Source organism: Crocodylus siamensis, chromosome 4 (genome assembly GCF_052110815.1).
Source record: "Crocodylus siamensis isolate JL-2025a chromosome 4, ASM5211081v1, whole genome shotgun sequence".
In the NCBI taxonomy this organism is placed as follows: domain Eukaryota; kingdom Metazoa; phylum Chordata; order Crocodylia; family Crocodylidae; genus Crocodylus; species Crocodylus siamensis.
This window is the reverse complement of record NC_143398.1, coordinates 209,316,325-209,331,225: the sequence shown is the minus strand read 5'-3', so window position 1 is coordinate 209,331,225 and position 14,901 is coordinate 209,316,325. Positions and strand designations below refer to the sequence as shown.

General features: G+C 40.0%; 1 protein-coding gene across 5 annotated transcripts in view; it reads right to left on the bottom strand.

The window, feature by feature from the left end:
- Positions 1-14,901, bottom strand: part of TTC21B (tetratricopeptide repeat domain 21B) — a 66,275-nt gene that overhangs the window by 8,829 nt on the left and 42,545 nt on the right. For all 5 annotated transcript variants that reach the window (XM_090045576.1, XM_090045578.1, XM_090045579.1 and 2 more), the window contains exons 19-25: positions 12,463-12,569; positions 9,753-9,941; positions 4,980-5,090; positions 3,574-3,655; positions 2,133-2,283; positions 1,535-1,696; positions 962-1,157 (exon numbers count right to left, since the gene is read on the bottom strand). In XM_090045576.1, the coding sequence (XP_089901702.1) occupies positions 962-1,157; positions 1,535-1,696; positions 2,133-2,283; positions 3,574-3,655; positions 4,980-5,090; positions 9,753-9,941; positions 12,463-12,569 (998 nt within the window). The remainder of the gene's footprint in view (positions 1-961; positions 1,158-1,534; positions 1,697-2,132; positions 2,284-3,573; positions 3,656-4,979; positions 5,091-9,752; positions 9,942-12,462; positions 12,570-14,901) is intronic.

Genomic DNA, 14,901 nt, shown 5'->3' with positions numbered 1-14,901 from the left:
TCTGAGTGCTATAGACAAACAGTGACTGAAGGGTTCTCCTACCAAATGCAGCATCTGCCTTTGAGGTTTTTACGATCATATAATGCTTGGCAAAAGGTATATACTGAGCTCCAAGTACCTGACCTGCAGATGTCACTTATGTAGGTACTGTGTAGGAAGGCCCCGGAAGTGACCTGAGCTCTAGGGCAGTGGTTCTCAACCCTTTTTGTACCAGGACCTATTTGTAAACATCAATGGCCAGTCCCGACTTAGCGTCTCTCACTCCTGACCTGCTGCCAGGCCCCAGCCCCACAGTGTGTGGGGAAGGGAAGGAGTGTGTGGGGGCTGTGGAGGGCCCCAAACAGCCCTGGGCAGGCTAGAACCCCGCCAGCCTGCAAGGGCAAAGCCACGGTTTCCCACATTTTTCTCCTTTAAAGGAGAATCCATTTTTAAAATCTGTGCAACCCTTTAATAAATTCTTGTGACTCATTTTTGGGTCATAACCCATGGACTGAGAAACAATGCTCTAGGGAATGGGTCCTCACCACAAAGCTGGATAAATTTATCACTGTAAAGATTTCTGAAGGCTTGGTCCTACGCATATATTTTCAGAACACCAGGAGTTGGAAAACTTGAAAAGTCAAAACAACACACAAAAACCCAAAACAAAATGAACAAAAATAAAAAAAAAAGCCAAAACAAGGACAAAAAACACAGAACACAAAAAGACCCAAGTGATTTTTAATAATGGTATTAAGCTTGCCGAGCATTTCTTGTAAGCTTGCATTTTTAACAAACTTACATGTCAGCAAGAAAGACTCCTGCTTCAGCATTTTTTGCTGCCAATTTTCAAGACGTCAAGAACAACAACAACGACAAAACAAACAACTTTCTGACTCAATTATGTTAAATGTCTTTATATTGCTCAAATTAAACCAAAAGCCATAAATGTGAGGATAAGGACGAGGGGCTGATTACTAACCTCAGCAACTACTACTTCAGTAAAGGTGTTTAATGCTTGTTCAACATTCGATTTCTGTTTGGTCGCCATTAGACAATAATTTTCCATAATGCGAAGTTGAATGTGACCCTGACTGGTATGGGGTTTGAGTTCCTTCAGGAGTTTTTCTGCTGTTCTCACAGCTAGCTGTACAGACTCCTGCTTTTCTGTCGAATTACTACAAATTAGAAAGAATCTATTTAGAAAAAATAATTTTTCATTATACACATAAAATGAAATTTTATAATTAAATTAACTATGAGTTATGATGAATAATTGGGTAGAAAAAACAAATCACTTTTGTCACTCTTTACATGGCTATTTTATATTGGCTCCCCTTCTCTATTGAAAGTGACTCTGAATTATCTGCAAAGCCACACTTAAGATCCTGCAAATGCACAGACATGGAGAACAGCATCCTCCTCATCTTTTGACTAGTATCTGGTTGACTCCTCTCTCCAAAGTGCCACATTATAAGCATCTCTCATTCTGTTACAGTTTAGATTAGGATACAAAGTGTTAACAAGAAAAAAAAATCTTCACTCCTTTCCTTACCCTATGTCACCATCCAGGTTTTCAAATACTTCACCACCTACTGTTTCATTATCAGGATTCAAACATATTTCAATCATGTTATAAACTGCATTCTGTCCCCAATCACTGTCTTTCCGAGCTTTATTAAAGTGTCGAAGAGCATCATTTGGTTCACCTGTATACCTAAGTCAGGTTATGAAAATATTTTCAGTTTGGGCAAGCAACTAACAGGAAAAAAAATCAAATCAACAAATCCACACACACACACACCCCCCAAACTGTACCGGGTATAAATTTTATATTTTTGTTGTATACATATTGCAAAAACTGAGTTCTAAAATTTTAAACTTCATTTCTGAAAGTCAGAAGTAACTAATATTACTATTTGCTATGAAACAGACAGATAAAATTAAATAATTATACTTTCTAGAAGAACCCAAAAGAAAGCATATCAGAAGAGCCAAGGATATCACTTAAATGGCAACATCCTAAATTTAGGCTTGTTAGTTCTCTTACATTTTTTGCAAGCTATGGTTGCTATTGAAGTAAAAACAGAAGTTTATTTTCAAATGTGGTAAAATAACCAATAAATGTTTTGCTTAATTATAACTATACCTACCAAAGATATAATCCTTTGCAATAGTGAAAACCTGGCTCTAGTTTTGCTCTGGAAGAATGTTTCTCAGCCATTACAAGAAATCTTGGAACTTCCTCTAACTTCCCAGCTCTTCTTAATAAATCAATCAAACGTGACAGAGTTGCATAATTATCTAAATAAGTACATATTTAGGATATTTTAGTAAAACAACACACACATTTTGTATATGAAGAGATTTAAAAATAAAGCAATTTCTCCTTTTTACAGCATAGTCTGAATGAAGCTGGAATGAAAATTTAAAGTTAATACAGTGCTTATGTTATGACTTCTACATAGTATTTACGAGAGTCTAATGATATGAGGAATCCAAATGCACTGCTACAAACCATGACCTTCTAAACAGATCTACCCAATTGCAAACTTCACTTTCAGTCTAGTAATACTATAAGTGTTTTATCTGTACTGTCAGTTTGCAATGAAAAACTTTAAACAATCCAGCTTCTTAAAATTTACTTTGAAATCCTATCTATATTTGTGTATGTTTTCTTTGTCACCTTGTTTTAAAACTAAGCTTTTTATGATTATAGTTATATAATTTTATAGCTACACTAGGTTTTATGTAAAAGTGTGTATATCTGATCTAGAAATAACTACCATATTTTTGCATATAACCAGGACACCCTTTTCCACAAATAAGCTGCCAAAAATCTGGGTACTGTATGTGAAGAAATATGGTAATGCCATTTAGCTGCCAGCCAAAGCAGAGTGGTGAGCTTGGCACTAGCCTGGGTGTCCCCTGCAGAACCCTCACTGAAGGCCTGCTGCAGGAAGTCCATCCTTAAGTAGCACTGCAGATGGCTCACAGCAGTCCCAGGCAGAGAGCAGAAAGCCCTGGCAGAAGCAGGTACAACTGCCCCCGACACCTCTTCCACTGAAAGAGCTATTTCTGCTGCTGTCAAACAGCTTGCTACTGAGTAAGTAAGCAGTGGCTACTTGGCTAATGGAGCAGCAACAGGTTCCCTCACCCCCTCAGAGCTGCTGGTGTTTCACTGCTGGCTACAGTAGGATGGCTTCTACTGGAGAGAGACACCACAATACTGCAGTGAGGGATGCATTTTATGACTCTGTATGTTTTATAATTTCAAGGAAAAGTTTTTCCTTCATTTCACCTTCCCAAATATAATGTGCACTCTGTTTTGGGGTGGGGGGAGAGAGAGAGAGAGAGAGAGAGAGAGAAATATGGTATTTTCATTTTGATAATTTTTTCATATTTTCCTGTATTAAATGTACTTACTGTAGCTAGTTTGTGCATGCATATACACGCACAAAAAGACTTGCTGTTTCTGTTCAGCACATCACTATTCAGAAAAACATCACTGAAATATATAACGATTTATTCCCATAATGTCCATGAGACTTTAGATCAGGGAGAATTGGAGACATCATTACGGATTTGTTTTACCTGGCTTGCATTCCAAGAGCTGTTGAAAATGAAATACAGCTTCTTCATAGTTCTGCTTCCTGAACATGAGGTCAGCCATCATCTGTAAGATCAAAACATTCAAAGAAGAAAAAAAAGGAAACAAAACCCCCAAGTTACAAAATATGGTTGAAAATGGTTGTTTTATAAAATTCCTCAAATAAATCTAAGACAAAAGCTAAAGTCAGAGAATCCAAGCAGTGAAATCCAATTCTCTTTTTAAAAAGTATTAACAGTAAGAACAAATTCTTAAAATCTCAAATATACCTACACAGTACTATAAAATTATATACTTAAGAAAAAAAGTGAAATCTTAGAGTTTCTAGGGTAGGCCCCAGGAATAACTGTGCAGTTAAGAAACCACTGATTAATTTTGGTTCCACCTTAAAAGGAGGCATTCTCCATATGATGGCTAGTCTGAGTTACATCATCCATACACAAGAAGTGTAGCAATAAAAAAAAAAAAGTGTTTTAAAAGGATAACATTAGTTTCTTACAGTGAACTGTTAGTACAAAGTGAATTAAACCATTTTCTGAATATTGTTCTTCATACAATTCCTCTCCACTTCTGTTCCTCACATTTTTGTAGCAAGAATTTTGTTTTGGGATAGATAGGTTAAATTTGTTAACCGTTATAAATTATACAGGCAGTCCTTGGATTTACAACACAATTGGTTTCTGAAAACCGTGTCTTAAGTTGAAACATTGCACCAATTTTCTCATAAGAAAATGTTATAAATGGGGGACTGGTCCTGAACCAAGGCCCAATACCCTATTTTCACCAAAAATACCCCAGAATTTTCTACACAACCAATTATAGATGAGTAATATAGCTAAATTAATGTATTTATATTGTAAATAGCAATCATATTGATTTGGAAGGACTTCTTTGAGGTGAATTTGCTAGACTTTTTGAAAGGCTCTTGGTTGGATTTTTTTGGGGGGTTTTTTTTGGTTTTTTAAGGGTTCTTGGCTGGAGTCTTCTCAGAAGTCTTGGCTGCAGGTTTTTCTGGAGTCTTGTCTGCTTTCTTAAAGAAAAAATGTCCAAGGAAGCTTGGACAGATGTTCTCCAGGGAGATGAGCAATGCAGCGAATCAAGTGTTGTAAGTCGAAACTGACGTCAGAAAGTTGAAACAGGGTGTCAATTTATAAATGTTGTAAGTGAGAAATGTTGTAACTTGAAACATTGTAAGTCGAGGACTGCCTGTACTGAATAATGATCTGATGTGAATACATGCAAACACTTGTGATATTTTACTAAACCTACAGTAACTATGTTTTTGTAACATGGATCATCATAACCATCTCCTCTCAGACAGCACATATAACACAATTTTAGTATAGTAGCTCTCTTGATATAGTAGATTACATTATTACAACTCACTAACCATTGTTGCTGCTTCATTATCTTGGTCGTTTTTAAGCAGCAATGCACACTGATGTTGGCAGGCATCGGTATCATCTTGTGCTAGGTACAAACGTGCAAGTTCCAACATGACCTGGAGGATGAAAAAAAAAAAACCATTTATCTTTATGCAATTCAGATAGGAATGATGGATCATGGTTAGGGTAGCAGCCTGAGGTTCAACTTCCCCCCCTCCCAATTACAGATTTGCCATGTGACCTTTGCCAAGTCACTTAGTCTCTCACTATGTCTCAACTGGAAAAAAGAAAAAGAAAAAACCAACACTGTTAATCTGTCACAGGGTGTTGTGCAGATAGGTATATTAATGATTGTGAAGCACTCATATACTATGATGCTGATTTCAAGCATCTCTGATGGAATTCTTTCATGAAAAAAAATACTTGCAAGTTTTTTAAATCTTGTCACCACCAGAAGTTGTTTTTTTGTTTTTTTACCATACTTTGATTAATATCAAGTGCAAGCAACTTGATGCAAAATTCTTAACTGAGCAGTGAGACTAGACTCATGAGGTCCCTTCCAATCTTATAATTCGATTATTTTTATTTACATTTTCATAGTCAGGAACAATAATGATGTGACTAGTAACAAAGTTACAAAAGCAGAATTCTCATTAAGGCTGAGGTTCCATCATCATGTACAACAGCCACAGAAAATTAACAAAGGGAAAAAGCTATTCCTGCTGAAGCCAAAGGGAATTCTGCCAGTGGCTTAGACAAAAGTTCAACCATTTGAGTTATCAAACTTCAAAAATGCCATATTTGGAGTTCCTTTTGCTACATTACTTCCAACTTACAAAACTGGTTACATTAAAATATTAGGAAAAAAGGAGACTCATGATGGCACCTCACAATCATTTCAGTTCCAGTCTGGATTTTCATCTTTTGAAGGAAAGAAGACAATCAAAATGGATCTCAAGATGCATCAGTTCTTACAATTTTTTTCTAATATACTAATTCAAAAGAAATCTATGAAACCAAAAGAAATCTCATGAGGTCCAATAATGAAAAGTGCAAAGTCCTGCACTTAGGACGGAAAAATCCTATGCACTGGTACTGGCTGGGAACCGACTGGCTAAGCAGCAGCTCTACAGAAAGGACCTGCAGTTTATAGTGGACAGTAAGCTGAATATGAAACAACAGTGTACCTTTACTGCAAAGAAGGCTAACAGCATATTGGGTGGCATTGGTAGAAGCACTGCCAACAGATCAAGTGAAGTGATTATTCCCTTCTATTCAGCACTGGTGAAACCACATCTGGAATGCTGTATTTAGTTTTGGGCCCCCCACTACAGAAAGGATGTGGACAAATTGGAGAGTCCAGCAGAGGGCAATGAAAATGGTTAGGGGGCTGGGGCGCGTGACTTCACATTGGATTTTTTTTATCCTTGTTTCTGAGCTGGGCTTGCCTTTACAGCAGTATGAGATAGGGGATACTTCAAGTGTTGCCTGTAAACCAACTGCTAGCCACATGTACATTTTCTATATCAAGTTAAGTGATGCTTTAAATTAAAGTTAGTTGACCATTTTGGTGGGTTTGGTAATGAGGCTCAAGTGCATCTCAGACTTGAACTAGAGGCTGAGGGAACTGGCTTATATAGTCTGGAGAAAAAGACGACAGAGAGGATTTAATAGTAGCCTTGAACTACCTGAAGGGTGGTTCCAAAGAAGATGCAGTTAGATTGTTCTCAGTGGTGGCAGATGACAGAACAAGGCACAATGGTCTCAGTTGCCGCAAGGCAAGTTTAGGTTAGATGTTAAGAAAAACTCTCTCGCTAGGAGGGTAGTAAAACACTGGAACAGGTTACCTAGAGAATTTTTGGAATCTCCATCCTTGGAGGTTTTTAGACCTGGCTACACAAAGCCTTGCTTAGGATAATCTAGTTGGGGATAATCCTACTTGGAGCAGGGGGTTGGATTAAATGGCCTCCTGAGGCTCCTTCCAACCTTAATTTTCTATGATTCTAGTGTCAGACCTCATTCCTTTAAGACAGGGGTGGCAAACTCATATGGTTCTGCAGGCTGGATAAGCATGGACCATTCCCCATGGGGTCAGGCCCACAGACCCCTACCCCTCCACTCCATCTGTATGACTGATCCAGTATACTCAGCACCTACCTGGGACAGTCAGGGATACTAGCCTGAATGGGTGCTAAATGCAGAGCGGCCCAGGACCAGGCATGAATGAGCAACATATACGGTGCACCCCAGGGCCAGGCCCGAGCGAGCACCATGCACAGGGCAGCCCAAGACTAGGCCTGAGGAAGCACTATGGGTACCGCATGTCCCCAGCACTATGCACAGGGCTTGTGAATCAAAGGGGCAGAAACGAGGGGTGGGGGGCTCCAAGGGTTGGATCTAACCCTTAGGTTGCATATTTGACACCTCTGCTACCGTCAACATTTTTTCCAGCATTTTCATGTGTGCAGCAACACAGGAGTCTGCTGATATCTTTTCCAGGCATTATCTGTCCCATAGTACAACACTACCCACAATTTGTTTAATGTGAAATTTCAGAACAACGCTAGTAAAACTCTGCATACTTTGATTGTCATTATGAAAAATAGTATTAGTAGATCATGAGTTCAACTCCCCTGCCCTCCTAGCAGACTTTATAGTCATTAGATAACTTAAAGCAGCAGTCAGCAACCCCTAGCACACGTGCTGAGAATGGCACGCAAGACCATTTTGCTCGGCACCCCACCACCAGCCCAGGCTCTAAGCAGCTGCTGCCAGGCATGGAGCCCAGACTGCTCCCAGCAGGTGGCTGGGAGGCTGTAAGCCCTGCTGGGAACAGACCGGGCTCTGTGGGCCAGCTGCAGCCAGGAGGCTGCAAACAGCTGCTCCGGGCTCTGGCATATCAGCACTCCGGCATCTTACAAGGTAGACACTTCTTTTCAGTGCTCCGGCCAAAAAATGTTGCCTACCCCTGACTTAAAGGAAAAACAGAGTAAAAGACAATTGCATAATGGCTTATTCAGAAATGTCATTATACACATAAAAACCAAAACATAGGTAATTCAGATATAACGAAATCCTTACATTCTTTGGGGAGTTTTGTTGTGAATATATAAGAATACTATGGAATTATCAACTGCAAGGTAGAAGACACTTACAGGTACTAACTATGAGAGAGAGAAAGAGACTTTAAAATTTTAGTGACAATATATGGTCTGATACAACTGACACTGCTGAGTGAAAAGAAGAAACATGCCATTGATGACACCATGGCTGAAATCTTTTCCATTTGAAAAATATGGTCCTTTTTGTGGATTCTTTTCTGCGTGATGGGAAGGATGGAACTTACACTGAACAAAATTAAGTTTATCAGAGATAAATCAGACTATCTAAACATCAGGCTGCAAGATACAGATAAGGATGATACAATGTCTACCCATTTTGCATCAGGAAGTCTGGCTGGATAGTTGTGCGTGTGACTAAACTGATGAACATCTCAAGAAACTCTGCAAAGCAAAGTAGCCATGGCCACTGGGAAGCTACTGGTATAAGAGCTGCCTTGTTCCATTTGGCTTTGCTGAAGTCTCAACCTAAATCATACAGGTGCAAGTGCACATACCAAATGATCTGACCACAAAAATATGAAAGTCTCTCCACGTGAGCCTTGACTTGCACCATTCCTATATCCCTTCTTGTTTGTGATGCTTACAAACAGATGAAACTAACTCTAGGCCCCTGACAAGTGAAGTGTTGTTAGGCTGATTTGGGTGAATTTTTATTAATTACAGAGATGTGCTGCCTTGCCACAGATAGCAGGGGGCAGAGTTCCAATAGCTCATGTATATAGTAGATTGCAGTCATATTCCATGATAGTCTTTATGGACTGAGTCTGATTGAAAGGAAGCATTCACAGACTTTGAGAACTACTTCAAGTCAATACATGGACATTTTCAGAGTACTGACACCTGCTGGGGCATAGTAATTAGCACACTCCAGCAGACTTGCTTAATTAACTCGATTAATTAATTGATTAATCGATTCTGCTCCAACATGCTAATTAGCACATGTAGGAGCAGATGTCCGGCATGTGTATAGGTGTCCATGGAGCCCAACTTTTTTTTTTAAACAATTTCTGATTTCAGGAAAACTGTATAATAATTAATTTGGTAATCATCATCTCTGTATCTGGCATCATTATTCCATTAGTACCCAGTCTGCTGGGGCCATGGGGTATGGAGAGGGAAGAAAGGTAAAGACTTCAATATTTATCAGGGCTTGCAACAGTAATTCAAGTCACTTCACTTGAACTAACCTAGATTCAAGTGAAAGCAGCCACTCAGGGAAACAATGCATTAAACTACAAAGTGGCTGGATTGATGATGAGGAATTGATGAGCTGAATTAACTAGAACTACACCCTGCAGCTGCTCCACCATTTCAATTCTAGTTCAAGCATGAGATGCACTTGAACCTCAATACCATACTCATCAAAATGGCCAACTAAACATTAATTTAAAGCATCATTTAACTTGATATAGAAAATGTACATGTGGCCAGAAGTTGGTTTACAGGCAACACTTGAAGTATCCCCTCTCTCATACTGCTGTAAAGACAAGCCCAGCCCAGCCCAGCAACAAGCATAAAAAAAATCCAATATGAAGCAGCAATAAAAACAGTACATACACGCATTTTACTTTGTAATTAACAAGTAAATGTTTTGGGTTAGATAGCAAGGCATGTACAATGAAAAGCAACATAACAGTTATTTATAATACGAGGGACCTTGTTATCTATTTCACAATGAACAAGAGCTTCTTTGTAAAATTTAATTGCTTTCTCATAGTTTCGTTGGGCTGTAGAAAGTTTTGCAATCTCTGCACAAATTTCAGCTGCCAGCTGCTTCTGTGTAGGAACTGCATCCACTTGTTCTATCTGAACTCGTTTGAGTACTCTGGCTTGTATCTCCCGAGCCTAGTGAGAGTTCAAATAAAAAAGAATAAAGGAAAAGAGATATAAAAATCAATATAATAAAATACATTTTGTTAATGTAATTAAGCAAAAACACAAAAAAATACACAAGAGATGCTGCAGTCAGAACATCTTGAAGATGCTTCCCAGATTGGGAGAGGAACTTCACATAAAGGTCTTACTGCTAAAGAAGATGCAGTTTGAGTTATTCCTCTCTTTTTAAACACCTAAGAATTAACCTATTTCTACACAGAAAATAGTAAAAGCCTTTGTCCTTTCCCAAGATAACTCCCTCTGGCATTTTATACACAGTTTCATAAATAACTTAAAATAATTTTACTGTATGTACTAGTCTCCCCACAGTGTAACATCTACAAATCACAGTGTTAGTGTCACCCTGCTCTACCTTCTGCCTAATTTCAGACTAACTGGTTGAGAGTAGCATGAACTTTTATAAGAAACCACTTAACTAGCCAGGTGCTACCCAGTTTGTCTCAAACCCTGCCCTACTTTCCTGATCTACATACCAGGAAAAGAATGTTGAATACAGAGCCATACTGGTTTCTTGAAAAATCCATTTCTCCACCAGAGTGAAGTGAAATTCTTTATAAATAGATCCATGTGATCCAGCTAGGTTTCCTTCTTTTATTTTTTTATAACAACAAGCCAAGTGTGAAAGCAGGTATGTTTAAAATGACAACCTTTGTAGCCTACCGGACCTGGCATCCCCTAGAAATGCTGCAAAACTTTATTTGGGCAGGTATTTAGCAAGCAAAGTTACATCAAAGCCTTGTCTGGGGAGCTTCGTTGTTAATACACTGGAAGACAAATTACTTACAGGGTATATAAGCTTCCTAGAGCTATTATTGGTAAAGAGTGGCAGACAATTTTGAATGTAGTAATAACCAGTGTCACTGATCCGCAAATGCTTTCTTTGTTCCACGCATTTCCACCTAAATTGTTCAAGATCTGGCCACCTGTAAAACCAGGTGGAACCTGGAACACTCTAAAAGCCACAATTTAGTGATGACAATTAGCTCAAAGTATAGATTGGGCACTTCAGTGGAGTTTTTCCTACTATATCAAAGATACCTGAGAACAGAAATATTATAAAAGTGTAACAAATGAAAGCATGTCCATATGAGCAGGAGTATACATTTGCAACAACACAAATAGTAGCAGCACAGATCTGTGCTGAAGTGCATGCCCCTGCTTATGTGGTTTGCAGTGAGACGCATTGTCCCGCAGCTCCATGTGCTATAGAGGGGTTGGCTGGGTCACAGGGTGCCTCAACCAGCTGGGGAGCAGCACAAGAGGACAGGGGAGCAGGCAGCTCAGGGCTGCCTACTTTCCCATCTCCACGTGCTACTTTCCAGCTGGCTGGGGCACAGGATGCCTCAGTGTGGGGGTTTTGCAGCGCACAGAGATGGGGGAGCAGGCAACCTAGGGCTGCCTTCTCCCCCGTCTCTGCGTTTGTCCCAGCACACAGCACTTTGGTGTGCTTTGCGCTGCTTTTTTTCTTAAGGGTTTTTTGCCCCAGCACTGCAAATTAGCAGCATGAGGTATGGTTTAACGAGCAAGGTGTGCAGCTTGTGACACCACAAACCACATACGCCTGCACATCTGTTCCAGCCATATGGTCTGTGTATGGTGGAGTAAGTCCTGTGAGCTCAACACTTTTGTTCAAATGAGAAGGACAAACGAGCAGATAAATAATTTTTGGACAAGATGGGGGTTCCAGCTGCATACCACCTCTGCTGTGCCAGCCTGTTGCTTTAGCTCAGGGGTGGACAAAATGTGGCCCAGGGGCTGGATGTAACCCACCAGGCCATTCTATCTGGCCCACAGGGATCCTAAAAAATTTAGAAAATTAATATTTAGCTGCCCCTAGCTGCCTGTCATGTGGAACTCGATGGCTTGCCAAAACTCAGTAAGTGGACCTCCGCCTGAAATAATTGCCCGCCCCTGCTTTAGCTGCTACAGCTGCAATTTCATTCCTACTTCAGTCTCCATTACAGAACTCTCGTAAGCCCCATTCTGGGTGATAATCCAGCTCATGGTTTCTTAACTGTTAATGCTGCCTTTAACAACAAAATGAACTACGGTCTTTTGTACACAGCAAAGTGCAAGGCACTGCCATCAGAAGCTACTTCACACTGCTCTGCAAATGTGCAGAAGCCCTGAACTAGAGGCAAATGCCTATGTAAACCAGCAGTCTCTCTATTCATTCAATTTTCAACTGCTCTACTGAAATGATCTCAGATTTTCTGATGCGATGTCACGTAGGACTTGGACTTTATATCCCAAATTCATATAACCCAACAAATCTAACAAACAAACAAACTAAACAGGTTACCTAATAAATCTAACAAAATAATTTACATTCAACCACTACTGAGCCCTTAACCCGTGTTCTGGGCAGTCTCACTTCAGGTTTATTTTCTATTTCTTAAATACATGTCAGCCATTCTTATTTCTACAGAATACTAGGGAAAAATTAGGAATTCAGTTCTTTTAGTTTTACCTGTTGTAATGAAACAATAGCTTCATTAGTCTTCTCCACTTTGCTGTAGATTTTTGCTAAGAGAACATGGTAACGGCAATCTTCTATTAGAGAAGATAATTCATTTACTGTAAGAGTAGTATAAAACAGAAACATGATTATAGTTGGAACTGTCTGCATTGGCTGGTTTGAAAATATCTTGTGCGCAAGCCATAACAAAAGAATGAAGTTGTGTTCATCTTCCAGGCAAAGTCTAAGAAAAGTGGATTGAATATCTGTATTTCAACAGAAAGGAGTTGTGTAGCAGCTCAAGTTTGAAAGGTTAGGACTGTATTTTGTTCCTATCAAGTCCAAACAGTACAACAAATACAACAACAATTAAACTTTAGAGAAGGTTAAAAATTAATCCAGCAAGAATTTGAAGATTGGTAAACAAACAGACAAACAAAACAACTAGGAATGAATAAATGAGCAGTCTTTGTAGGTCTTTCCTCAAAAACAAGAAATTATATTTCCAGTGAATGAGACAGACAAAGGTATCTGTGGCATGCTTTCTATGAAGTACAAATTAAGCATGTAAAACTGCCTCTACTAACGTCAATGGCCACAGACATAAGTGCAGCTCCTCACTGTAACTGAAAACACTTTGCAAGAAGTGTTCTGGAGTTACAGTGAATCTCTTGACCAAACAGAAGTTCACTGTTGGTTCCAGGAGGGAGGGGAACCTAGGTGCTGGCTTCAAGCCTCCAGCCGGTTTCCTCTAGCAACAGCCCCTGACCCCTCCAAGCTGGCACTGTTTTCAGAATGGGAGAGGTAGGGAAAGAGAGAAGAAGGAGCTTAATCTAGGGGTTCCCCAACCAACGCTAGAGGATGGGACGGATGTACTGGAGCTCTTGCAAGGCAGGAAGATTCCAATACACCCTCCAACAGGGGCTAAAAAACCTCCAGATCCAACTCCCTCCACTCCCTTTCCCCCCCACCCATTCTGAAAGCAGCACCAGGCTGGGAGGCAGGCAGACACAAGTTACAGAAGATGATATGTTTTGAAATATCTTCATGCGAACCATCATGCAATGAGGGTTCAGATTTTTATCCAACTGGCCACTTGTGAAGCATTCGGCAGCCGCGCACTTGTGTTTGATCACAGCTATAGACCACTGTGTGGGGCAAGATCCAACAGAAACTGCCTGGTAGGTTTCAGTGGGAGCAGTGAGATCATGATGTGCCTTAAGTACTTGTTAATCTTCAAGAACTGCCTGGCTTTGACAGGACTTTCATGTAGACAGTAAAGGAAGTATAACTTTGGTTATTTTAACATGTTTCAGGGACTAGTAAAAAAGCTGGAAGTTAAGCTTCACTTAGTGGTTGTGTCAAACCTTTGAAGAAACAGCTTTGAGGAATATAAACTATCTGCTATAATGTTTATCTGTTTACAAACTGACAGAGAACGGCAGCTTTAAAACACAGTAGATGTAGACTGTATTCACTCAAACAGGATTATTACTTTTAAATCAAAATATAGAGCTGTGTGTTAAAGACAAGGATCACAGATATTGAGACAGGGATCATGTGAGCCACATCTGGCCTTTGGGTTGCAGGACTGAGTCCACATACTGGCTCTTACCCTATGGGCTTGACTGGCCATGTGCATTGAACATAGCATAGAAGGCCACCATGGAGCATCTTCTCCATGCCATGTCTGCCAGACCTGGAGCCAGTTGGCAGGGTACCATATGTAGTGTGCACACCAGGCTACATGCAATGTGTGGCTGGGCCAGCTGTGCACATCATGTACACCATGCACCGGCCCTGGGATTCACTGTGCATGTGGCCCTCGGGGCCAGCACAAACTACAATCGATTTGCACATGGCACAGAGGGGTCTGCGTACAACACCCTGACCCAACCCCCTTTGGCTGCCTGCATGCCATGGGCACTGTATGCCCTGTGCTGGTCCAAAGGCCTAGCTCATTCCACAGCTGCTCCATAAGGGGCCAGTCCCAGTCTGGCCTGCTGACCAGCTCAGGGATGCTCATCCAGCCTGTGATATAGATGACCCTGACAGATATATATCAAAATGCACTTTTAAAATATTTAAAATACAATGTGCAATACTCAATAAGCAGGTCGTCTTGAAGGACATATTGTGTAGAAAATATTCTAACAGAGTTGGAAGAAATTTATTATGAAATCTAGCCTTCCTCTTAGCCAATTTAGGATTACTCCACACAATACTTTTTGTGAGGGTTTCATTTTTATTTTGCTGAACAATATATAGTGTACAGTTATAAGTTATGCTTGACTGTTCCACATCTCTGTGGACTGTTCTCTCTCAATGGGTTTGTAGATCCCTCATTTAAGGATTCATAAGAGTCAAGAAAAATGTTAAGAACTACAAGAGAGAAATAAGCTTGGCTTGTGCTTTTTTGCCTCTTAAATAATGAGGTAAGAAAGCTTAAGG